The sequence below is a fragment of the Hirundo rustica genome, chromosome 3 (assembly GCF_015227805.2).
Source record: "Hirundo rustica isolate bHirRus1 chromosome 3, bHirRus1.pri.v3, whole genome shotgun sequence".
In the NCBI taxonomy this organism is placed as follows: domain Eukaryota; kingdom Metazoa; phylum Chordata; class Aves; order Passeriformes; family Hirundinidae; genus Hirundo; species Hirundo rustica.
Genome location: NC_053452.1, coordinates 91,213,913 through 91,240,190, shown reverse-complemented (window position 1 = coordinate 91,240,190; position 26,278 = coordinate 91,213,913). Strand labels below are relative to the sequence as shown.

Here is a 26,278-nt window from a genome sequence, read left to right as displayed (position 1 = left end):
ACTGCCAACCCCGCCTGCGCCGGGACCGCCATGCCGGGTGTGGGCACCGCCTGTGCCGGGACCGCCATGCCGGGTGTGGGCACTGCCTGTGCCGGGACAGCCATGCTGCGTGTGGGCACTGCCAACCCCGCCCTTGCATTGACCGCCATGCCGGGTGTGGGCGCCGACCAGCATGGCCCCGCCCACATCGCTACAGCAGCCAATGGCCGCACAGCAGGCGCAGCCCGGTGCGGAAGTAGGCGGGGCCGGCGGAGCGCGGGAAGCCGGGGCGCGGGGCCGGGCGGGCAGGAGCTGGGGTCCCGCCGGGTCGCATCGGGCGGAGCGGCGGGATCGGGGTTCGGGCGATCGGGACGGGGCCAGGGGCAGCGCCGGGGCGAGGGAGATGGAGTTCTCCAGCCGAGTGAGGCAGAAGCATGCGCGGCTGACTGGAGACCGGCGGGAGCAGTACCCTCACAGCCTGCAGTTTTACCTGGAGCCCCCCACGGAAAGCATTTCCCTGGTGGAGTTTGAGAGCTTTGCCGTCGACCGCCTGAGGCGTGAGTAGTGTCTCTCTCTTCTCCCTTCCTCCTCCCCGCTTCTCCCCTTCCCCTTCTCCTTCCTCCCGTCCCTTCTCTCCCGTCGTTACTTTGAACCCTTCCTGTCTTGGCTGTGTGTATTTCTGGCAGGCCTGGATGCTATGTTCGCCTGACATAAACGGGAGCCGTTGTTTCGGGCGTTTCGGAGAGCTGAGACAGATTTCACAATGAGCGTTTATTGTAGCTGTCGGGATTGTGTGGTTTTGGTTTACACGGGGCGGGGGGGTTGGTTTATGAGCACGTTTCACATTCTGTATGTGTTGTGATATATTTGATGTCTCAGTACTGCATTTCAGGTCCTTGTGGCTGGCGGCCAGGGGTTCCCCTAAAGTCCTGAAAACTGCTGGATCCAAGATTCCATTAGAGTTGAAACTGATGTTCAGAGACTGATCCTTCAGAGTTAGCTGTCTCCCTTTCCTTGTTGACAGTAGGGATCCCAGAATTGATCCAGCTGTTCAGGACTCATGGGCTGCACTTCATCCTCCATATTTCTCACTCTTCTGCTCCATATACCACTAAAAGCAATTCCTGTGGCCTTACCACAGTTTGTACCTTTCCCAGGCTGTCATATATTTAGCTTGTTGTCTCTAACATGGACCTTTTCTTTTTTTGCCCAGTGCTTAAAGTAGTTGAAAATCTTGGTGTGAGCTATATAAGAGGTACTGAAGTATACAAAACTAAGCTGGAGGCTGAGCTCCGGAAACTGAAGTTTCCCTACAGAGTGAGTAGAGATCAAGGCACGGAACTCTCTTGCACTTTTTCTTTATATGATTCAAGAATAATGAGTAAAAGCAGAGGTGATGAAATGCTGTTTCTAAAACTGCAGTTCTGTCATTTTGTCAGAGGTGTAGTTTTTCTTTGAAGTTATGTATTTCTTTCTTTAGGGTAACCCCCTTCCTCAGTAAGTTGGCATTTATTGTCTAAAAGATGACTGTTAATACACTGTTGAACAGCAACGGTAAATTGATTGAATTTTTAATCTGGGAGAAATTATTTCTCTAAAATAACAAGAATATGTTCCATAGGCTTTGGCTGAGGATGATTACGAGGCAAGAAGAAAAGATCATATCTCTCATTTCATACTACGCCTTGCCTACTGCCAGTCGTAAGTACTTTTTGGATTATGCTGTACTCTTATTATTAATTTTAAATATATACAGATACTGCAGTGCTTTGTTATAAACATTACAGATGCTTTAGAGTTGCATCGCTACTGAAGAGAGAGGTAGGCTCAAAGAGGATTTTTTGCTAGGAATCTGATTTCAGTTGTGATGAAAAGGGATATGTGGAATAAATTAATATCTAGATTTTTTAATAGCTAAAAAAATTTACAAACTTTGGCTTTTAAACACATACAATTGATTTGAATCTCTTTTTAGCTTTTTTTAAATGTAAGCACATCCGTATTAACTGATTGTCAGACATATGCAGTGATTGATAACATAGTTTAACTTCTGTATATGTACGTATTAACATATATGTTGATAACTGACCAAAGACTTGACTAATTTAAATAGACTTTATGTTATTGTACAGAGAACGCTGTTTCTGACCAACTATAAATACCATCTGAATTTGAGGTTTCATTGGCTGCCTCTGTTTTTTGTCTATATTCGTTGCTGTGGCTGGTTGCACTGCAATTTTTTTGTTATGTGAAATTTCGAGTGAAAACTTGGTCCTGTAAAGCACATTCTTTTTGTTTCCCCTGTGGTTTGTGGATGAAATTAGAGGTTGTCAGTGCTTTATGTCTGTAGGTTGTTTTGCTTTACATTTACGTGAACTCTTTTTTTCTTATTCTCACAGTTTTTTTAAGAATTAAAACAGGCAGATATGAAGTGTGTTGAATTGTTGATTTTATTGCACTTAAGGCTGCAATACGGTTTATTTTAAGTGACTGTGATAGAATGCATGTTATGATGCTGTTATAGTTGACATGACAGAAGTGCTGCCATGGTAACAGATTTGTAAGCACATTCAGACAGGAAAGGTGAGTAGGAGGGATTGTGGTCTAAGCCAGGATATGGAGCTGGAATGGGTGGGGCTTTTCTTGGAATGACTTTGGATTCCTGCTGCAGAACATCTGATCAGAGTAGGAAGTAGCAAAGGCCTCAATAGCTTGTCTCCAGATAGATGAAACCTCTCCATGAGAGGCCCTGGGTGACTTTTAAACACCCTGGAATCTTTCAGATCACTCATGTCCCATCCTGTTGTCCTTCCAAAAGGCATCTGGGCTGTGCTGAAGACCGTTTGTCAATGTGTGTGATCAATGAGCCTGCTAGATCCATGATGCATGTACAGTGAGGAGCAGGTTGTGGATGTGGAGACCAATACCAGCCTTCACTGCAGTGACTCTGATAATGTAGCTTGAAATCCTGAAAGAAGGGAGCAGATTGAATAACAGAATTGCAACTGAAATCCCTTCTGTATTCTACATGTATAATTTGTGATTGTGAATTTTAAGTGTAATATTGCCTTCTTTCTAGTGCCCATGTTTGTTGTATTTTTATGAACTGCCTTAATCGTACTAGTCCTGCTGATTTTCACAAGATGCTGTCTTGCTTTACCTGTATTGTAAGCTTACCAAAACCCCCTGAAAAGTAGTATCCTCAAGTAGTTTGGGGTCTAAAAGGCCCCTGAAAAGATAGTGGTTTGTATTAGTGGCATTTTGAAAAATCAATTTGTCTTAATTCCAAAGCCAGAATGTTACTTTAAACATTTAGTTATTATTTAGACTATTTAGACCATTACTTTTTTTGTGGGAGATGAGATGCTTTGTGGGTGTTGGTAGTTGATGAAAATTCTACTCTTGTGGAATGTGAGAATCTGATTGAAGTTCTTGCTTAGTAAATAAATTGGAGGTACTGTTCAAACCCTGTGTTTTGGGGAAGCATCTTCAAAATTAGACTATAGGCAGGGCAGCAGTGGGTAGGTTGTTGAAGGTGAGCTGCTGTGCAGAAATGAACAGAAGCTATTTTGGGCCACAGAAACAGCAGGAAAGAGCCTGGCTTTGTAGTCTTGGGGGAAAGACTAAATCTTTAGTGGAGGAGGGTTTGGTTAGACTCTGGGACACCCTTTAGACAATGTGCAGATGCCATTTTATGTTCTCATTTATATGTATTTGCTGCATTTTGATAGAACAGCTGTTAGTTTTTGCTTGTACTTTGAAAAGGTGGATTTCGTGCTTACTCATAATGTGGAAAATAGCATACTAAGAACAATGAGGTGAGCCTGTACCCAGTGTTCTCTTTTGAAAAGCAAGATACTTTGGGGATATTTCTATCATCTACAACTGGCAAGTTTCCAGAAGATAAAACTGAGAGGCAAATAGAATATACTGTACTTCTAGTTTTTATCATACTAAGTCCGAAAAATAATCTTGGCATAATCATTAGGTTGATTGAAAAAGTGCACTTAAATAGGTATAACTGCAGACTAGGTTGAATTCAGTTCCTGAGGCATGTGTACATGTGTTTGCATTTCCCTGGGACAGTGCTTTTCCAGTTTTTAGTTGACCAATAGTGCCATCCAGGGGTAAAAGTTGATACCGATTTTTCTTTTTTAGCTTCTATCAGTCCTAACTAGTAAATTGGATTGTTTTGATTTGGTTTCCATGTGACCAGCTCCTCGATTCTGGTCAGTTAAATTTGTAAGGTAGTCAACATCTCTTGACTTTTCCTTCTTCTGCCTTCTGAAATCCATGACTTTAAAGCTTATTCCCTTATGATAGTGTATTTACAGTCTCAAGAGAAACAGTCTCATCCATACCCTTCTTTCACACCTCTTCTAATGTCACTTAGATCTGTAAAGATGAGGAAATAGAATAATCTCTTTTCATTTGCTTTCATGGCAGATGCAGATGTAAAGATAATTTTATTTGCACATTGACAGGAGTGTGCATTTTTGCTTTTGTCTACTGCATCTCTCGTCACAGCAAATCAGCTGTGAAAAGCCTTGAAAGCCACAGGAGCATAATTTTCACTTTACTTTTTTAAGATGGAAGAAATAAATTTTACCTCTGCTCTGACAGCAAAACTCTTTTATTCAGGAAACTTTCAAACATGCTTTTATGTCTTTTTAAAATGGTTTTTTGTTTTATTTGTGTCTGTGTCACATAACAAGGACATAAATTCTGTTTCAAACTTAGCAAGGCCTGTTCACTACCCCTTGACATTTTTTCTATAAGATAAATTAGACTTCTCTGCTAAAATTGCTGCCCCTATGTTGAGCAGCATTTTCTTTTGTGTTTTATCTGTACTCATGTTTCCCTTGCTGTCTAGTCTTTAACACTTAAATTCTGAGTAATCCATTGGTGTTGGTTGCTTAGTAAAGCAGTGATCTGGCCCATGCCCAGAGTTTTCATAAATCAGTATTAAGTTGTTGGAACTCTTGTGTTAATTGTGGAATGTGAGCTACTAGTCTTAAATTCCAGATTTACAGGCATTTGCATGCCTTTCCTAAAGTGCTTCTATATTTATGCTTCCTAACATACCCCTTCTTGGGGTGAAGAGTATTTCTATTCCAACCCCAGCCCCTCAGGTGCTGTTCCCTATATGAAAGAGACTTTTTAAATATTATTTTTATAGTTGGGAATCTATGAACTGGTTTAAACTGTTGAGTAATCTGCCAGAAATTTAAGTGGCAAAAAATGAGATATTCTTAACATCTGCTCTTCAATGACCTGCAACTCTCTCAGCTTCAGCAGCAGCTTGGTTAGTTATCTAATGACAGCGACATTGCTTTTCAGTTAAGCTTGGGGTTTTGATAATAAATATTGTTACTTAATATGAGTTTGTGATGACAGTGTATGATTTTTTTTCATGTGAATAATGAGTATAAAGTACGGTTTGGCTTCAGAAGTGATGTAAATAATGCCCTAATGATGATGATCCCAGGAAAGTCAATTTGAAGGCATTTGCTGTACATATACAGTAGTGTGAGGTCACCTTGTCAGCTATTTTTGTCAGCTGTAGGAAGAATCCACTTAGGTGTGTGTATAACAGATAAAGTAGTATTTTCTTATTGTGATAACTTAAGTGGGTAGGTGGGATTACAGCATTTGATCTACTCTCCTAAAGGAAAGGAACAACAGACTGGTTGACCTCCAAAGCAATTCTATATAATTGTGTTTGTGGTTTGTTTGTTTTTTTATGTTTGTGTGTATGGTGTTGGTGTTTTGTTTGGTTCTCCCCATAGGAAAGCAAATGCACTGTAAATCAAGGAATATGGAAAAAATTGTCACATCCCAGGATTTAACTACAGTCCAAGATGGCCACAGAAGAATTGCAACAGATGAGTCATTAAAGCATTAACTCCCATTTTAAGCTGCACTGATTATTACATCCCAAGCACTGAGACTGTCCACCGGATTTTATTTTACAAAGCACCTTAACAACCTTTCTGTTTGGTCGTTTTATATAATAATTAATTTTCTTCAAGCCATATTTCAAGCAGAGGTTTTGTCCACAAAACCACAAACAACTCTGTTGTGATTCACATGTTCCCTATGGGAAAATATGCTTAAATATTGTAAAGGGAACATATAAGACTGCAGTATTTCTGTGCTCTGTGAATTCCATTGGCAGTGGCCTACCGGGTAGCTCTCAGAGGACAGTTTAAGGGAGTGCCCTGTGGTAGTGAGATACAGCATCATCTGCTTTCTGTCCTTGCACATACAGGGTGACTTTTCTTACTGGCACTCTGGTGCCTACTTGCTGTAGCTTTGAGTAGCGTGCTGATACCTGGGAATCTGAGCACTAGGATGTGAAGGGTTCCATGAGTACTTAGAGTACTTGGATTGGCTTCAGTGTTAAGGCTTCTGACTTCTGTCTCTGTCTTCCTGTTTGTTCTTCTACTTGTTCACCTGCAGTTGCTTAACCCCTTTTTCTCTTTTGTCGAGAGTTGGATGTTCTATTTGTGTTCCTCACTCAACCTCGTTGCCATATATTTTCTTTTTGTCTGTTTCCAGGCTATTTGTTGCCTAGAATAGAGTTCACTGTTGTCATATTTTCTGAGATGCATGCATATTTCTTCAGCTGGAGATACATCAAAAGTGAGAATTAAAAGAAGTAGCTTTCAAAATATATTTGCCTCATCACATTAATTGTGATGTTAATTGTACAGTGAAGAATTATTGTGCCATGTTGTAGAAAAGACCTGTCCTTTAAATACCAAGGAAGAATGTTACCTACAACTGAGTATTTTTTTTCCAAAACAAGTAAAAAGTATTGTCTCTCCACAAGTCTTTTCTGACTGAGTGTGCATTGCTGAAGGTTTCCTGCCTTCACTTCCAGTCTTCTCTCTGTCAGCATTACTGTTGTGTTTACTAGGTTTGCGGTCTAGTTTTCAAGCCAAGAAATAATGAATGTATATTCAAAAAATGTTTTTTTTTTTTTTTTTTTTTTTAGTGAGGATCTCAGGCGTTGGTTTCTTCAACAAGAAATGGATCTCTTCCGATATCGCTTCAATCAACTAACTGGCAGTTTAATGCAGAAATTCCTGGAACACGTTAACTTATCATTTGAAGCTGTAAGTGTGTTCCTTTCTGTATTTATGTTGCACATGTCTGTTGTTTTTTTAAAGTTTTCATTAAGATGGTTTTAGCAATTGTGTTTAAGAAATAGAAAGTGCAGTTATTGTTTTAAAAAACCTAACCACACAGAACTTCTAAAACTGGGGAATAGGGTGCGTGAGGATTAAGTGATGAGATTTTGTGCTACAAGAGAAGCTCAGTCTGCTTCAGTCTACAAACACAACTGAAAAAACAAGTAATTACACATGTAAGTAAACAAGGTTTACTAAAGCTGATAAGTATTTTTGAATCAAAATTTTGGGTGGATTAGATCATAGGTCATAGAATGGTTTGGAATGGAAGGAACCTTATATATCATCTAGTTCCAACTAGATATAGCCAGGGACACTTTTCAGTAGACCAGGTTGCTCAGAGTCCCATCCAACCTCACCTTGAACGCTTCCAGCAATGGGACATCCATGACTCCTCCAGGCAGCCTATTCTAGGACATCACTACCCTCACAGTAAAGAATTTTTTCCTAGTCTAAACTTACTTCTAATCTAAACCTACTCTCATTCAGTTTGAAGCCATTCCCCCTGTCCTGTCACCACCACATGGCCCTTGTGAAAAGTCCCTCTCCATCTTGTAGGCTCTCTTCAAGTACTGGAGGCCACAATTAGGCCATCCCAAAACCTTTTCTTTTCCAGGCTGAACAATTCAAATTCTCCCAACCATTCCTAGTACAGAGGTGTTCTATCCCTCTGATCACATTGGTGTCCTTCCTCTGGACTCATTCCAACAGGTCCATGTCCTTCTGTGCTGAGGACCCCAGAGCTGGATGCAGCACTGCAGGTGGGGTCTCACAGGAAGGGAGCAGAGGGGCAGGATCACAGAACTGTTAGGGTTGGAAGGGACCTCTGGAGATCACCCAGTCCAATCACCCTGCCAAGGCAGGGTCACCTAGAGCAGGTTACACAGGAACGCATCCAGGTGAGTTTTGAATGTCTCCAGGGAGGGAGACTCTACAACCTCCCTGGGCAGCTTGTTCCAGTGGTCTGCAGCCCACAGCATTAAGCAGTTCTTCCCTATGTTGAGTTGAAACTTCCTGTGTTTTAGTTTATGGTCATCAATTCCATCTCTCCTCTTGTTGGCCACTCTGCTTTTGATGCAGCCCAGGATGCAGTTGGATTTCTGGGCTATGAGTGCACAAGACCAGTTCATGCCCAGCCTCTCATCCATCAGCACTCCCAAGTCTTTCCCATCAGGGCTGCTCTCAATCTGCTCATCCCCCAGCCTGGATTGATACAGGGATTGCCCTGACCCAGGTGCAGAACCTTGCACTTTTTAAACTGCATGAGATTCCCCTGGGCCACTTCTGGAGCTTGTCCATGTCCCTCTGGATGCAATCCTGTCCTCCAGGTGTGTCCACAGCCCCACTCTCCTTGGTGTCATCTGCAGACTTGCTGGGGGTGCACTCGATCCCTTCAGCTCTGTCATTAATGAAGATATTAAATAACACTGGTCCCAGTAAGGACTCCTGAGGGACACCACTTGTCACCCATGTCCACTAGGACTCTGTGCCATTGACCTTTGAACATAGATGTCCAGCCAATTCCTTATCCATCTAATGGTTCTCCCATTGCATCCATTTCTTTCCAGTTTGGAGAGATGAATGTTGTGGGGGACTGTGTCAAAGCTTTACAGAAATGCAGATAAATGTCATCTGTAGCCCCTCCCTTTGCTGATGTAGTCGCTCCATGATAGAAGGCCACTTGTTTGGTCAGGCAGGACTTGCCCTTGGTGAAGCCATGCTGGCTGCCCCAAATCACCTTGCTATTATTCATGTGCCTCAGCACAGCTTCTAGGAGGATCTGTCCTGTGATCTTTCCAGGCACAGAGGTGAGGCTGACTGGTTGGTAGTTCACAGGGTTTTCTCTAAGCTTTTAATACATGGATACAATGTTTGCCTTTTTCCATTCACTTGGGACTTCAGACTGCCATGACTTTTCCAATATCATGGGGAGTGGCTTGGCAACTCCATCATCCAAGTCTCTCAGGACTCTGGGATGCATCTTATCAGGTCCTTAGTTTGTGTTCTTCAGATAAGAGCATAGTTTGTGTTCCTCAGATAAGGTCTTATCTGCCTTATCTGGCCATCTGGGCCAAATAACACTGATGTTAAAATTACCTTGTTTTCTTGGTGAAATGTGTGATAATTCACCCTAAATGTTTCAGTAATAAGAAAAGCAATGCCTGTGTTTGATTCTTATGTGAACTGTATGTGCAGTCTGTTCTCATCACATTGTGGACTTCAGTTGAAAAATAATTGTGGTCAGAATATGTTTTTATTCATAAACTTTGCTCTAGAACCTTTGCAGTCTACTAAACTACTTTTAAGATGTGGCTTCTTGCTGTAGAAACTGCAGCAAACTACAGTGACCCGGGGACTTTGTGCATTGTTTCATTTGTGAACACTGACATCTGGAAAACTATGTGGAGATGAAAAATAAGTGCATTCGGTGAATGCTTATGATAGCTGTTGAGGACATAGTTAAAATTGAATAATCCAAGTATGAAAATCCTGTATGGATTGCTCAAAAATGTAGCATTCTGTGTTATTGTCTCCGTGGGGACATATGGTTACATATTTGTGCATGATAAAAACAATTTTGACTCTTCCTGTTTGTGCATATTTTATAAACAGTTACAGAAGCTATAGGTGTGTAACCAAGACCATGATTTAGCTTAAATAACACAAAATTAGAGGCTAGCATTAAATATAGTAGCTACAAATTGTGCATTATTTATAATTTTAAGAGAAATTATATACAATTAAATAAGTTTCATTGTAACTTAGACTTCATACATGCACATATAAATGTAAATTATCTTATTTTTTTTAATAGACAATCTGATTTTTGCTCATTAAGTACGTGCTATGGAGAATGCAGAATATAAGTTGTCCAAAACTCTGTAAATGCTCTTATTCCACAGTTGTTGTTTTCTAATTATAACTTAAATTCAAAACTTTTTCCCTTTTGACTTAAACTCATTCTATTTCTTTTGATGAAAAACCTTGAAAATGCAAAATCTGTTTAGACAAACAACTGTTGTTGGTGTTCTAGGGATATTATAGAAGAGTTCCTGCTGTTATATACTGTTTTGTTTGTCTGAGTGGATTAAATGAAAATGTCTATTGCAGTGCCTGCATTAATGATTTTAACAGTATTTTGCAGTGCAGTTTTGTTGGGAAACTCCAGCTTTACCTGTAGCTTTCATTGTAAACTTGAGTGAATAAAAATTAATGTGCAATCATCATTCCACTGAGAAAGCCTTTCTCTTAAAATACTACTTATTCTAAAAACTTAAATATTCTAGGATATGTGGCTGATGTACATTATGTGTTGCTGGACTGAAATATCTTGCATCAGTGCATGTTGGTAAAATAGGATTTGTGCAGTGTTAAGAGTAACAGAGGCTTTCCTGTGTATTTGAGAGGCTATTAGAAATGCCATTCTCTGGTTCAACAGACCTTTCAGTGTGTTTGGTGTGTTTGTTGTATTTTTGTTGCTTATTCCCCAGCCTCATATTCTCTTGTCACAGTTTCACCATTTGGGCTTGTAGGAATAAATTAATGTTTGCAGGTTGCTGGGAATAGCTAGAAGTATGGCTTGGTTCTGTGCTACTGAATGTTCCTTCAATATGTCAAAATGATTAAGAAGGTATTACTTTCTTACTGATGTTGAGGCAAAAACCCCCATAATTTTATTGAAAATCTAATGCCCTACTTCTGCTTTCAGACCCTGCTTTGAATTCTTATGGGAATTTGGGCAAAACTAATCCTTTGTTACACTATTCAAATGTATAAAACGTTTGAATATTATTAATGAGTTCCATATGTATTTGAATCAGGTCTAAATGCTGTGGAGCTATGTAGAGGCCAGTACAAAAGTATGGCTACTCTAAAAGCAGTATTCTTTTTTCAGTGCTCTCTTTGTAAATGGAAACACTTCCTTTGAAAAGGAAATTAGAATGAACTATTCCCCTCATGCTTTCCTTTTAGAAGTTACAATGTTTTCTTTCCTTATTGTGCATAAAACAAGACAGAAATCAAATTTTGTGCTCTGTCAGAGAAAGAGATGGTGTTCAGAAAAAGGAAGTAAGTTTTGATGTTACAATCCATCTTCTATATGGATACATGGATAAAAATTCTATTATGGAACTTGAAATTGCTTATGATAAACTAATAAACTCTTAGTTAAATTTCTTTAATGAGGAGAGAGGTGGCTTGCATTTTCTAGATAATGTTTCTGGTTTCAGAGCTGTAATCTGAGAAGGGCCAGCCCTGCTAAAGCTTGAACTAGGTGTAGTCTGGCATAGCAACATTAACAATTCTAAGAAGCGCTGTAAGAAGTGATTCTCAGTATTTATTAAAAGAACTGGTCAACTCTTTTGTGGGGAGGAGAAATAAATGGATTATCTTGTACAGTTTTGTCATCATTGTCGTTATTTACAGCACCAACAAAGTGAACCTATAATTGAGAATTCAATAACTGTCACCTCTCACCTTTTCTTATTTGCTTACATGCTTGAGAAAGTGATATGTACATATATATTTTGCAGAGGTTTTGCAGACTAATTTCTGAGATTTTGTGAATTGTGGATTGAGAATTATTGCTTTATAGAATCAAGAAATCTTCAATCCCACTAATGGATAAGATCTTTCCGTATTGAAGATCTTTGAATACTTAATAAAAAGATCTTATATAGCAAATTTTGGAAAGAATGAAGTTGTTGACAACTAGAAGAAAAAAATATCATTATATTTCCAAAGCTTTTTTTATATGATGGTCAGCTATAGAGAGTTTGATATGATAGTAGTCCTTATCTCATGGTTAAAGAAATATTTAATCAAAGAGCAAGAGCTTCCTGTAATAAAAAATAGAAATAGAATTTAAGGAAAACTAATGTTTTAATTTTTTAATAGGATTTCCTATGTCTAGTGGCTGACATTTGTATTGCTGATGGAGCAAAATATGTGGTACAGTGTTTAATACAGTTAGTAAATGCCTGCTCTGCAGAGTTTTACCTGATTATAAAGTTGCCCTTCACTTGAGAAAGGAAGGGTGTAAACTTTTCTATACTCCAGTTAAACCTGATGACTTCAGTAAGATGAATATGTCTGAACATGCATAGGATTACTACAATACAAAATTTTTACAATGTTTATGAAAATAAGCCTCTCTACATTTAATATAAGTCATGGAAATTTGAGGATTACATAAGTTCTTCCTTGAAAAGTTTTTACAAAGCTGGCACTGGATTGAGTTAGTCCGTCTTCAGTATTCTGTAAGAAGCCTCTGGGACCTGGATTTCTTGGGAAAAAAAAATTAAGCTTGATTTGAGTTTTTATTTGAGATACTTTTTTTAACTACTAACATGTAGATTGCATTTTAATCACTTGTAGGAATAGCTTTGGCTTGTCTCTTCTCTGATATCTGGAAGATGCCTGGACTGGTGCTGCCCAGCCTAGTGGAACATTGCCTTGGTGCTCAAAATTTTACAGTACTCTGAAATATTATTGTTTATAGCTACCAATTTATGCCAGCATGAGTGAGAGGTAGAGTGCATGATATTGAATAAAATGTTGAGAAAGGATGAGAGTAAAAGCAAAGTGAGAATAAATCTGTGCCTGAAGAACATTTTCCCCTGATACGTTGATTCGTTTGCCAGCACAGTAAAAGGAGAATAATGGAATGGTTCTGAAGGTATTTCAGAATGTTTGTAGTCTGTGTTATACTTTAAATATTAAAAAAAAGGAAGGATCAAGGTGTTTAAGAGACAGTACTCCCATCATCCAGATAAATATGGAAGCTTTTTATGTATGGCATGTAATTTTCAGCACTCCAGGCGTATTAAATAATCTATGTGCAAAGTCAGTCACATAGGGAGCATCAGAAATCCTTAAGCAGCACTCAGGAGGAGTAAATGCTGACATTTTAGGTGACAGAGCCTGTCAAAGAGAATATGCAAACACAGGTGTGCAGTTGAGATTTACATCAATTTAGGAGATTAAAGTATTAAAATCTTATTATAAATGAGTAATTACATCAGTGATGCCTGACAGTTTCTGGCAGTAAAAGGCACTAACAGATTTAAAGATATTTAAAGGGAAATTTGTGAATATTTAAAATATTGTAGTCATTGAAAATATTTTAATCTCAAAGTAAGTTGTTCAGGATATGAAGGAATTATATAAAATAAATGGGTTTATGAGTATGTGATACTTGGGGTTCAACTACAAAGCTGTTCTTGACATCGTTAGAAATACTTCCTTTGAAGCCCTCAGTCTGAGTCTCAGCCTTTAGTCTACTTTGCCTTGCATAATTTTAAGTCTCCAAGACCTGCCACCTGCTCTTAGATACCAAGCAGAAGATTTTTCCCTTTAGCATCTGCAGCTGTAGGTCTGTGATACATCTTGTGCTGATTTGGAACATCTAATCAACTTCTGGGTCCATTCCAGTTGGCTCTCGTGAAAACTTGCCACAAAACCTGTTCACCTTAATTTCACCTTAACCAGTCACACTTTCTTTCCCTGGGGATGGTCTTAGGGTCTCCTCTGTTCAAGTGGACAAAATGTTTTGTGGTTACTTTCAGAGTGCTCTGTGTGTGTGGTGGTATTTTTTGAGGGGGTGAGGTGGTTTGTGGGTTTTTGGTTTTTTTTGGTTTTTTTTTAGTTATTTTGTTGTGTTGTTTTTTTTTTCCTTGTCAACACTTTCAACAGCATTTTGATGACAGTAGTTCCATTTGCCTTGCCCATGAAATTGTCATGGCTTTGCTTGCAAAGTTCCTTGCATCTGTATATTCAAGCTTCACAGTGGTGGTCATCATTCTGCTGCTTTCCTTGCCTTTTAACTTTTTTAAAATAATGTCAAACCTAACATATTTCTTTTTCTTCTATCCACTAGTTGAGAAAGGTTGGGCTTTTTTTCCTGTTTGTTTTTTCCTTCTCTTTGTATTTGCCTTCTTTCTGTCAAGATTTCTTGTTTCTTCTTTATGCCTTTCTTTGTGTGGTGTTTTGTTATTTCTGTGAGTGTTCTTTGTCGTTTTTACAGCCTTCAATTTTAGATCAGATTTTCTTCTCTGATGCTGTTCTCTAGAGCTCTTGCAGTGCCCCCAGCCTCATGGCATTTTAGTATGCGATCTGCTCCTGTTTTAATATACAGGTTAGGAATTGAGGTATTAAATTTTACTTGGATTGTGGAACTTGGCTTAAAACATCTTTCATTTTGAGTTCAGTTCTTCCACACAGCTTTTCCAATGGTTTTGGAACCCAGGTTGTAGAAGATTCAGTGGAACTGTTTGGTCATTTGCATATGAAAGTGTCTTTTGGTGACTTCAAGGGTGTTTGACACAATATGACAGCTGCTTTTTTCTGTGCCCCTGAGGCCTGTGCACTGTGATACAGGCCATAAAATCAGATTAACACACTTGGGGTTTTATGACACTCATGGATTGCTGCTTGTCTTGTGTTTTTTCCTTAATTACTGTTGAGTGCTTTGATTTGTTGCTGTACCTTTCCAGGAATTTAACTTACATGCTGGAATATGGAGTGGAGTAGAATGCAAAATTTAATTCTAAATTTATTTTTTTAGTGTTATTCTGGTAATCATTTTGATTGTTCTGGTTTCTTTATCTTCAGACTGTTCGTACCTCTTTGTTGCTTCCAGAAGAAAGAAAAATTAATAGTCATTATCATGTCTTAATCTGTGGTGTAAGGATGTTGTATAATTGGTTTTATATTTCCTGCAATGCTTCTATTCACTATTATCTTTCTGTATTGTGTAAAAGAAATAAACTTCTAAATATGATGTATTTAATCTTGAATACATCTGTGTTGCTGTTTTTACTCTGCAGAGCAGAAAAAAAAATCATGTTTAAATTGAACTTTCTTACCTTTGAATAGCCTCTTGAAATTTAAAAAGTATTATGACCTTTTAAATAACTTCTACTTTAGATGCCTTATCTTTTGGGTAACAGCCAGTTATTGCAGAATCAGATGTCCTAATTTTTAGATGCTGTTATAAAGCACTTTATTTTAATAAATGCTTTGGATCATAGAAATGGGGAAGGACTGGCAGATGGGAATAGTCAGCTGGGGGAGCTAAAGGTCTTTAGTGCATCTGCAGGCATTTGAGAGGAAGAAATAAGAACTGCAAAATAAAATGGAAAGAGCAAAATGCATTAGTGATGGAATTCTTCTCCACAGTAGCTCTTTGATGATGCAGTTGAAGTGCTTTTTTAGCTGCTTTAAGCAGTAGAAATTAAACTTCTTTAATTTCCATTTTTATGATCAGAGTAGTCCTATGAGAGACTTTCTGATATCACTATTATGCTTCCTCCAAAAACCTTTATCTTGGTAGTGGGGCAGTTGTATAAATATTTGTAGTTCAGCTTCATGAAAAAAACACTTTATGACTGCCTTTATTTGGTCCAGAAAATCCTAAAGTCAGATGTGGATTAACGAGAATGGGGACTAGTTTGGGTCCCTATTAAGGACAGCTACATTTGAAAGAATACTCAGTATCATGTCTAGCCACTAAACAGCTGTGACTACAATTATCCATTTTGGAACAGGTATTTAATCCAGAGCATTCTTCTCTTAGGGTTGATGGCTTCTCATTTCAGGGGCATCAAATGATATTTCTTCCTTTCCCAAACAGGATGGGGAAAAGTAGAAACATCCGGAGTCTATATTACTGTGTGGAAACTTATGCCAAGCTAAGACAATAACTATAAAAGTAGGCTATGGCTTGCATTTGCAAAGGAAATGGTTCTGAATTGTATCTTATTTTTCCACTACTTAAATCTTGTATTTCTCCCTTTGCTTGAAAACCAGTGATGCTTATCTTACAGCTGACATCATCATAAGTGATGCTTTTCTTACAATTGACATCATCGTAAGTGATGCAGGCGTAAATGGGAAATGTACCTTACTGCCAAAAATATCTATTCTGTCATTTAACTCCATGCTTAGAGTCATGACAGAAACAAAATTGTATGTGGAAAGGTTTAGGAGTAGTGGTTTTTTAAGTGCTAGAGTTGGTTAATGAAATAAGACAGTGAAACATGTACTGTTTGTGCTTAAAAAAACAGAGTGAGTTATACTCATCTAAAAGTAATTGGGTTGATTGCCAAGCAGCCTGGGTGTTCTAGTGACCTAACGTTTTGAGGGATGAGATTGATTAAATTATTTAAGCTTAAAATGAGTGGTAATATTTTCTCACATACTTTTAAAATAAAGCTTGATTTTAAATTTTTTCGCTCTCTTTTTTTTTTTTTTTTTCCTTCTTCTTTTGTGCACTGGCAGGATGTATGGAGGTCTCTTTATTTACTCTTCTCTAAAGGATCCTTGAGCTGCAAGCATTGCATTAGTTATGGAGAAAACCGGTGCATTTTGCTACAGTAATTCTAGTGGCATGTATTTATTTGCACATATGGTGTTGGTGATATTCTGTGAAATTGTAGGGTCAAGTAATAGATATGATTAAAGAATATATTTCTTCTGGGGATGCCCTTTTTCACCTTCATAAACATAATGAACAACAGTTTGCAAATGATGCAAAATGCTAATTAAAAGTTTTAATTTGGCAATCATCTCAGTTTGATTAGAAGCAGATGCTGATTATCGGCAGAAATCTAAATGGACTCTTAGAAGGTCTTTCTTATTGCTTAAAATTGACTTGTGGAAATAAAGTCAAACCACCCCACAAAAAGAGCACTGGGACACTATGATTCTTACTAAATGGCTATGTGTACATCATAATTTGAGTTAAATAGGAACTCAACAGTCCACTGTAAGGCTGAATCCTTCAGTACCAGGTACCATATATGTTCTTTCTGGATGAAGTACCTTCTCTAGCTGCTTTGAAAAAGTTGTATGCTTTGAAATAAAAGTTGCAGAAAAAGCTGCAGTAAATTTACGATGAATAAAAACATTCTTTTAATCTAGCTGAAAGCAGCTAGACAACATTTGGAATACAGTTCTGAGGCAGATGTTCTGCTGTAACTCTGGATTTCTAAAGTAAAATTGAAATAGCAGCTGTGCCAAAAATGTAGTGGAAAATAGGATCTTGTACACCAGGCTCTTCAGCAAATCCTAACCTTGGCCTTATTGATTTTCAGTTCTTAGCAGTTGGTAATTTTGGATTCTTGGAAGAAACTTCGTATAGACAAGCAGAAAGGTGTCACAAAGTGTCTCCTCATTTTTCTATAAATATTTTAGACATTCTTTTTGGGGAATGAGAAAAGAGAAAATTGGGGAATATATAGTGTATTTTTAAAAATTATACCCATATGTTGTACAAGAAGAAATTTGGTTTTGAATAATCAAGGTGTTAAATTCTTTGTAGTGGTTGAAGTTAATAATGTTTGAAAAATGAATTAATTTTTTTTACATAGCAGCGAATGCAGTAGCTTTGGATATGTTTATATTGTTCCTTAATACAGCAGCATAAAAGCTGATAGGATGGTTTCTACAGGATGTAATTACTCTGCAAGTAGAATTTACTAGCTGTTTTGGACATAAGCTTCAGAAAATGGTCTGCCAGCTTTGAAACACTCTTCCTGGCTAATCCTGTGATTGAATCTAGAGAAACATTTGTTAAAAAGTTTCTTTAAAATTGCATCTGAAGTTACTGTTCTGATTTGTAAATGAAAGAAAACTGGTTGATGTATTTAACAGAAGGATTTGTATTTATCAGAAGGGTCTTCTGTTAGCTCTTCAGTCATGTGTGACTCTAACATGTATGTGTTAGTGTTTCTAGGTAATGCTGTAGTAACTGTGTCATTCAGCTTTCATTTGAATGGATATAGGGAAATGTGTGTCAGGAACCTGTATCACTGAATTTCTCTGTGATAATGGTAACCATGAATTAGCTGCATAGTGAGGCAGATCATAAAATGTTCTTTCTGTTTCCACTCTTGACTCTAAAAAGAAGCCCAAACAATGTTTCAATTGATGAAATCAAACTAGTATCAAATAATTCCAAGTGCTGCCCTTTATATTTTTAGGTATGCTAGCAAGCTGAACTTGAGCTAAAATATAAAGTTGTAATACTCTAGAAGATAAAATTTTGTTCTTAATTAATTTATACTTGGCCAGAATGAAGTTGATAATCGTCAGGTTTGTGAATGACAGATTTATGAGCCTCTGGAATGTTTTCTTTAAGGCTCTTCATCCTTTTAATTGGTAGGAGAGCTGGGAATGGTGTCCTTTGCTAATCAAGCTAGTATTCATTAACTGGCTGATTACACTTTAAATTTATATTCTCAAATTTAATGGTATCTAGGTTAATACTTTGGTATTCTAGTGCTAGCTTAGTTTGTAGTGTGATGTGGGGCGATGGAGAAGATTGATTAGGAAATGTTTTTTATTTCTACTTCATGTCTAGAGTTGCAATTTAGCAAAGTATAGATTGACACCACTTGTTTTTGGGAAGGGCGTTGTGCCACCTGAGTACCAGGTGAGAAATGCAAATTTTAGGAAGTTCGCTTTCTAAGGACACCGGTGGCATGTGCCCATAAATACCTAAAGCTGAGTCTTGGAAAAGAAAGGGACTTGTGCATGGAGTTCTTGTTCCTTACTGGGAGACTTAGAAACAGTAAAACTAAATAGTTACACATATATAGCAGTATAATGTGTGCATGCATCATTAAAACAGGGTAGGGATATCAAATTTATTTTGAAGTTTTTGGACTACCTCACTGACTTGTTTGTTTAACCAAGCCCTGCATATTAAATTATTCATATTTTAATCTAAATTTATGTGTCTTTGTGTTTCCAGGACAGTTCTGTAATTAAATGTCAATGAATAAACTGCACATAGAAGGCAAGAAAACTAGAAATAGTGCAGCTTGTCCTGAGTACTTGCTTCTTTCCCTTCCTCTCTTTTTCTATCTTTATTTTCCATAAGGCTCAGGAATCTACAGTGAGTTGTTGAATTGCTTCAAGCTATGCTACCTGACCCACATCACTGAAAAGGGAAGAGCCTTTTTCTGGTGTTTGTTGCTTGTGCAAAGCAAAGTCTGACATAGTGATAAGCAGCTTACTAAACTGGCTACAAATGAATGAGGCAAAACTGGTGAATTGTTTCCTGTGGGGTGAGTTTAATCAGTTCTGTGTGGAAGGTCAGATGACCACCAGGTGAGACCCTCAGAAGTAATCTATATATTTTTTTTGTTTTTATATTTTGAGCAACACAATGTTTTATCTAGGGGAGGTCACTAAGTTCTGTCAGAAGTTAAGCAGCCTGTTTATCTTTCTAATCTCACTTAGAATCCTAAAAGCTGTATTTTAATTGTATCTTATTTTTTAATGATTACTGGAATGTGTCTTTACAGGTGCTATTTTAGGATGAAATTATTAAATATACAAACTGTAGTACTCTTATTTAAATAATTAAAAAAACTCCAAAACAACAGTAAAAAGTAGCTTTTCTAACTTCTGTGAACCAAAAAATTGTGTTTCATGAACCAAAAATATGTGTTTCATGAAGCTCTGAATGAGCGGTACGGACATGGCCTGGCTTAAAGCTTGAGTCTGACTTTAGACTATGAGAGGTGCATTTCTTCATTGCACCTTTGGTCAGTTTGACGTGAAAATGGTGAAATCATTAATGCAAATGGAGGATTATTTTTCATGTTCCAGTCTTTAGGGAAACCAGTTTCATTTTTGAATGCATTCTGGAGACATTTTCCAGCTTTAGTTAGGGGCTAGGATTATCCTTGTTTCTTCTTCCTCTTTTTCTTTATTAGCTGAAAACATGAAGGCATTGTGAATTAGATGAAAAGGCAAGGAGCAAAGTGTTTGTGGGGCTGCTGAATGTTTGCCTAACCTATAAGATACTTGAGCCTGTAAGAAGTAAATTATTTAACAGCTTTATGTATATTATTTATGTATATAATTAATAGTGCTGTGCAATAATCTTTATGTTTGTTTAAAAAATACAATTTCTGATAAAACTGTATTTTCGGTCACACTGTCCACAGTCTTATCTAAATCTTTAGTCATGGCCCATTAACCTGTTTTTTGTGAGGGTTCACCAGGATCACTTTTACCCCAACAATTTTAAATTGTTTGCTAGTGACATGCAAGAAAATCTAAAATGACTGTCACTACATCTGTACAAAGTTGATTTGGTCAAATTACTAATAAAGAAGGAGGTAGACAACTTGTGAAGTTTGGAACAAATCCCCCTTGAAATAAAATGTAATACTGAAAAAATGTTTATGTTGGTGAAATTGAGCTGATTTGTTTTGGAAGAACAAATAAAGAAGGAATCCTTGCCTTTCCCTCTTATTGTTCTCCCCCTCAGTATTGCTGACCTGTCTGTAAAACAGTTTCTGGACTCCTTTAATAGCTCTCTGGAAAAAACACTCTACTCTGTCCTTGGCTTGGTTTGAGGGAGTTATTTTTAGTAAGATATCCTAGAAGAAATAATGGAATTGTAACCACCGTTGCTGTACATTGTGTTGTACTGTGTTTACTTGGTCAGTGTATTTACGTGGGCAGTGAGGGTTTGAAATGACATGGTGGACAGGTTCTCCTAAGGAAATTCTACTAAGAATGCATAGAACTGTTACATTTGAAAATAGAAGCCACTATTTTGGGATTAAAATGAAAACTCAGGTCTCTGGTAGGTGAAAGGCAGGCTTGCAGGCTAATGCAGTGACTTAGATTTATACGTACTTAGACAAGAAATAGATAATCAGGAAGGAATAATGGAGTTTTGGTACTATTGTGTGAAATTTGTATATAGTTTGTATGTCATATTTGAAAAGCAGGAATTTTTCAAAGTCTAACAAGAATAAGATTGTTAATGAGAGTATTTTATAGAAAGTATTCTCTCGTTTCACTTACAGAAACATTTAATTGTTTTGATACAGCTACTTTATTAAAGAAGAATGCTTTCTTTACAGGCTGCTGAGCTTTACATTTTTACATGCAGAAGTATAATGCTGTTGTATTTTTCCTCTCTCTTCAAAGCTACATTCTTCTCCACTGCTGGCATCTTTTTTATTATTTTTTAAAGCTGGTTTTCCTGAGCGAGTACTACAGATTACATCAAGATGCAGACAGGGTAACCATAAGCCTTCTCAGCATTGCTGCCTTGGCTATTTCATATGCATATATCAAATCTTTTTTTTACTAAGCTACTCCTCCAGGTTTAAAATTAAATGGTCCTTACCATGACTTCCAAGAGAAGTGCTTTTTTTTCATTTTCTTGGGTTTTTCAATTGAGAAGGAAAAATTTTGTTTAAATGCCCATTTAACTGCATATCAGTGTTGGTCAACAAATCAGATACTCTGCCCCATTCAGAGAATAAAATTGCTTAAGCACATCCCTTCCCATGGAGAGGAAAGACATTGGGTGACTTCACCCTGTGTTTGGAGTCTGCACATCTATGGCATGTGATGGCCTGAGCTTGGTTCCTGACTAGTCTCTAAAAACTACCTTGACTGCAACCTTGTAGTAGTGCTCTCTGTAGGTATTGGAGCACACATCCAGTTTATGGAGAGCAGTGTCACACAACGTGTTATGCTTTGGTGACATTTCTGTCCCTCTACGTTTTCAGAAGGTATTCTGCCTTCCTTAACATTTTAATTCCTTTCAGTCAGGGACTGCTCCCATTGTACTTCATCAAAAGCATGTTATGCAAATATGTGCACATTTGGGTGCTACAATATAGGAAAGATATATAAAGTTATTAGAGAGTTTCCAAAGGAGGACCATGAGGATGGTGAAGGGTCTGGAGTGGGAGTTGTATAAGGAGTGGCTGAGGTCACTTGGTCACTGAGGTCTGTCCAGCCTGGATGAGACTGAGGGGAAGTTGCAGTCTGCAACTTCCTCATGAGGGGATGAGGAGGAGGGGTAGACACTGTTCTCTTCAGTCTTGTGACCGGTGACACAACTGGACTGAGGCTGAAAAGTTTATTAAATGTATCACTCTGTGGTGACCAATGACAGGACCCAAGGGAATGGCCTGAAGCTGTAGCAGGAGATTTAGTTTGGATATTAGAAAAAAGTTCTTCACCCCGAGAGTTGTTGGACAATAGAACAGGCTCCCCAGGGAAGTGATCACAGCCTCAACCTGACAGAGTTCGGGAAGTGTTTGGACAATGCTCTCAGGCACATGGGGTGATTCTTGGGGTGTCCTGTGCAGGGCTAGGAAGTGGACTTCACGATCCTGATGGGTCCCTTCCAATTCAGTATATTCTGTGATGTGTATTTATGTATATGCACTATTAAAGGGTTTTGGGGTTTTTTTGATTAAGAAAGGTAACATCATGATTTTAAAATACTTCAAGTTGTTAAATTAGAGCATTTCTGCTTTACTTACTTGTTTCAAGAACTGCAAAAGCAGTTGGAGGACAATAAAGATACCATTGTTCTTACTCCTTAGCAAAAGGAAAGTTAAACTCCTGAATATAAGATTAGATACAGTTTTGTTAAATCTGTATTTAAAAGTAAGCTGAAACTGTTCTTTTTGTTAAAATCTGGTGAAGTTAAGTCCTTATTAACTGCCATTTATTCATCTTGCTTTGTTTTAATGCATATCTAGAGACAAGCAAAGATTGGCACAAGTTTCATTTTAGAGCAGTTGACTTTTAAAAAGTGTGTTTACAGTTCTTGTTAATGCTTAAAATTATTGTAGCATAAAATCTACCCTTCTACTCCAGAGGGAAGGTTGCTTAACACTATTGACCACTAGTGTTTTGATGCTTTCTGCTTAATTAATTATTAGTGACTACTTGCTGAATATGTAGCTCTTTTTCTCTTTTCAACTAAACTGATAATATTACAGATTAAGTAATATTTTAGCTCATGCTAATAAAATAAAAAAGCCTTATCCTAAAGTATTTCAACAGTTTTGAAACAAATTCTTAATTTTAGATTGGTGAAGACCTGAAAAATGAATTGGCTAATGAGCTGAGTGCATCAACCCCTGGCTTCAGTCTGCCTAAAGTAAAAGAACAAATGTTCTATAAGGTAAGTAAAAATTGCTGACTCCTGCAGATCTGCATTCATTCTCTCTCAATTAAATGCAAAGTTACTAATTTTAAGTTTACCTTATAGTCACAGTGAATCCAAGTATCTAAAAGACTAATGAGAGTTCCTCTACTTCATGGGAGTATAAGGGTGGAGGAAGAGACTGGGAAAATGAAAGAAGCTTCAAAGTACTAATAACGTCTTCTGTCCTCTTCTGCCATCCCTTACTTTTGCCCCAAAAATGTTCTTAAGTTTTAATGTTTCCCAGACAAATGACTTAATTTGCCTGGCTGTCAGATTGTTCAAGACGGAGACATTCTCAAACATCTATTGCTGAAATTAGGTTTGGTCTGATTGTATTAGTCAGAAATTGGTTTTGCAAGAGAGCAAGGGGAGAGGAAAAAGTTTGTAATGTGGCCCACTGATTCTTTGGAGTAAAGTTGGTTGGGTTCAAGATGTGTCTGCAAAACCTTCTGTATGTAGCTTACATGAATCAAATATTTCCAAATATTTGGTCAATTTGGGTCAATACTTGTAGACACGAATTTTGAAGCAGCTTATTTTGCCCAGTTTCATGACTTTCTGTAAGCAAGCAATATTTTCCCACCCAAATAATGATTAGCTATTCCTAAGTCAACATTAAATTTCACAGTCTTTGAATTTTGTCTGGAGACAGCTTTAAAAGACAGGAAATTACTTAAAGCTTTACTGGTCCATCTTGAATCTTAGGGCTGTAAACATTGTTACTGTGTTATTTTGCTGTTCCACAATGTGAGCTTTTCTTCTTTCTCAGGTTGGACTTGCTGATGCTGTGGATTTATTTAGAGCCAGAAGAGTATTTATTAAAGATGGCTTTGCCTATGTGCCATTTAAGGAGATTGACGTGATTGTTTTGAATAACTATAGAACAAAATTGTCTAAAGCACTGGCGGTAAGTCAGATAAAGTCTGATTTTTACAACTCTTGTTGTACTGTTTGGTGACACTCGTGGACAATAGCCTTTTTGGGTTCTAAATTTAAATGCTTCCATCTGGAGAATACCAAAAACCTTACTACAAGTACTGGCTGCACTAAAAAATGTTTGTTGTGAGCTGAGTGTTCACTAATTTCAAATGGTATTTAACATATAACATGCATTCTAAAGAAATTTGTGCTGGAGGATTTTAGAAGCTGTTTCTCTCAGAGATAGTAACGTGCCCTTTCATTCACCATGTTACCCTTATGCACACAACTGTTTTTTCTACTCCTATCTGTCTTTCCTCCCACAACATTTTGCAACAGTTTTTTTGTTGGAACAAGTTAAATAGTTGTGGGGTTTTACTCTATGTAAAAACTCTGTTGGTAAGAACTGAGATTAGCTCACTTGGTTAGAGCATGGTGCTAATAATGCCAAGGTCATGAGTTCAGTCTCTGTACAGGTCACTCACTTAAGAGCTGGGCTTGATGGTCCTTGTGGGTCCCTTTAACACTGTTGAGTTCTGTGAACTCAAATGAGGATAATCCAGAATATGTCAGGCAAAGGTAAAGTTTTTTGTTGTATGAATATTTGAGTTGTCATATGTAGTTAGGACATCTGTGGTAAGACACTGTCTGTGAATGTCCTTAGAGTAATTTGGTGATCAGCTCAGGAATTGCTTGATTTACAATATGAGACTCTTCACAGGGTTTAAAAGTGGTTGATCATGTGTAATGCACAAAATTTTAGTCCTAGAAGATGCAGCATTGAATAACATTAAGGCAGTTTGGATTTCTTTTCAAAAATATTTTCAAAGCCTTGTGTTGTTACGTTACATTAATGCCAAGGTTGACCACAAACACTTAGTAAACAGTGGGGAGCAAAAATGCATTCCTTTATCAAATTAGAAAATTAGCATACTTCAATCTTATCAATATTGAATATAACTGGAGTCTGGAATTATTTAATGCACAGTGAAAATTGTGATAGCCTTATGTGAACATTTTCATTGGAACTCTTTAACAGAACTACAGCTAGAAATGACTGTATTTGAGCTGATGCATAAGCTTTTTTCTGAAAGCTGATAACACTTGTGTGGGATTTAAAAAGAAAATATTCTACAGAAAAGTGGCTAAATGTGCAGGTTATCTGCATCTAATCAAAATACCTTTGAGAAGCTTTGTGACTTGTAAAATTTGCATCTTGCATGAATAACTGAGAAGTGTGAAAAACAGTACGAACTGCAATGAAGCAGGCCCTGACTTAGTTTGAGCAGAAATCTGAGAACACACACACACTGTCTTACATATTAATTTCACCCAGATTGCTTTCTTAAAGCCAACAACTGCTTTATAGGAAAGAAGTATACTTCTTTATATTATACTTTGTAGTCATGGTTTAGAAATTTGAACACTCATGACCTATGAAAATATCTTCTGCAGAATTGCTGTGTTTGAAGTTATTGTGGTGCTTCAGGTTCGCATTAGTCTTTCAATATATAAGCTTTAGTTATTAAAGTTCACTGTGTTTTCTAGGTAAGGGATAAAAGATTAGTGATTTCTGTCCTATTCCAAAGCTCGTAATTGAACTTGGGGGGTTTTGATTACTAATTTAGTTTGAGAAACTGTATTTAGTAAACTGTTTCAGCTGATTTTACCCAGCACGGTGCACCGCTGAAAGATGCTAGAGATATTATTGAGTCTTTGGAAATGAAGGCCAGAGTTCCAGCATGTTTTACAGAGGTCAGTCTAATGTTAACTTTGTTACACTAGAGGCTTAATAGAAGTGTGATACTTGGTAGCTGGATACTTAGTGTAGTTTTCACTGGAACAAAACTATAAGCATCAATTACATTTCAGTGAAACTAAGAATACACTTCTAAACAAAGGATTGTGTATATGTAAATCCAGAGGACTTCCTCAGCCATGTGTAGAGTGAAGAGGCAGAAGTTATGACACAATAGCACAATTCAAGTATTGTTTGTGAAAAGAAGTTGTTGAAATACTATTTGATCTAGGCCCAAGTTCTGCAAGTACAGCTGGTTTAGCTGTGCTTTTGTAGGACATGGATGCTTTTTTGTGTCTGCTGCAAAGGAGAAATCAGCCAAGAGAAATGTTTCATTTCAGGCACTCTGGTGATCTGGAGGTCTTCATGAGTTTGCAGAGAAGTTGTGCATCATGGGCAGAC

At 37.6% G+C, this 26,278-nt stretch overlaps 1 protein-coding gene across 1 annotated transcript in view; it reads left to right on the top strand.

Moving 5' to 3' along the window:
- The first annotated feature begins 364 nt into the window (after positions 1–364).
- The window catches only part of PRIM2 (DNA primase subunit 2), a 94,140-nt gene continuing 68,226 nt past the window's right edge, over positions 365–26,278 (top strand). The window contains exons 1-6 of the mRNA XM_040059188.2: positions 365–536; positions 1,193–1,296; positions 1,601–1,680; positions 6,980–7,100; positions 23,041–23,136; positions 23,930–24,067. Of these exons, the coding sequence (XP_039915122.1) occupies positions 383–536; positions 1,193–1,296; positions 1,601–1,680; positions 6,980–7,100; positions 23,041–23,136; positions 23,930–24,067 (693 nt within the window). The 5' untranslated portion in view covers positions 365–382. The remainder of the gene's footprint in view (positions 537–1,192; positions 1,297–1,600; positions 1,681–6,979; positions 7,101–23,040; positions 23,137–23,929; positions 24,068–26,278) is intronic.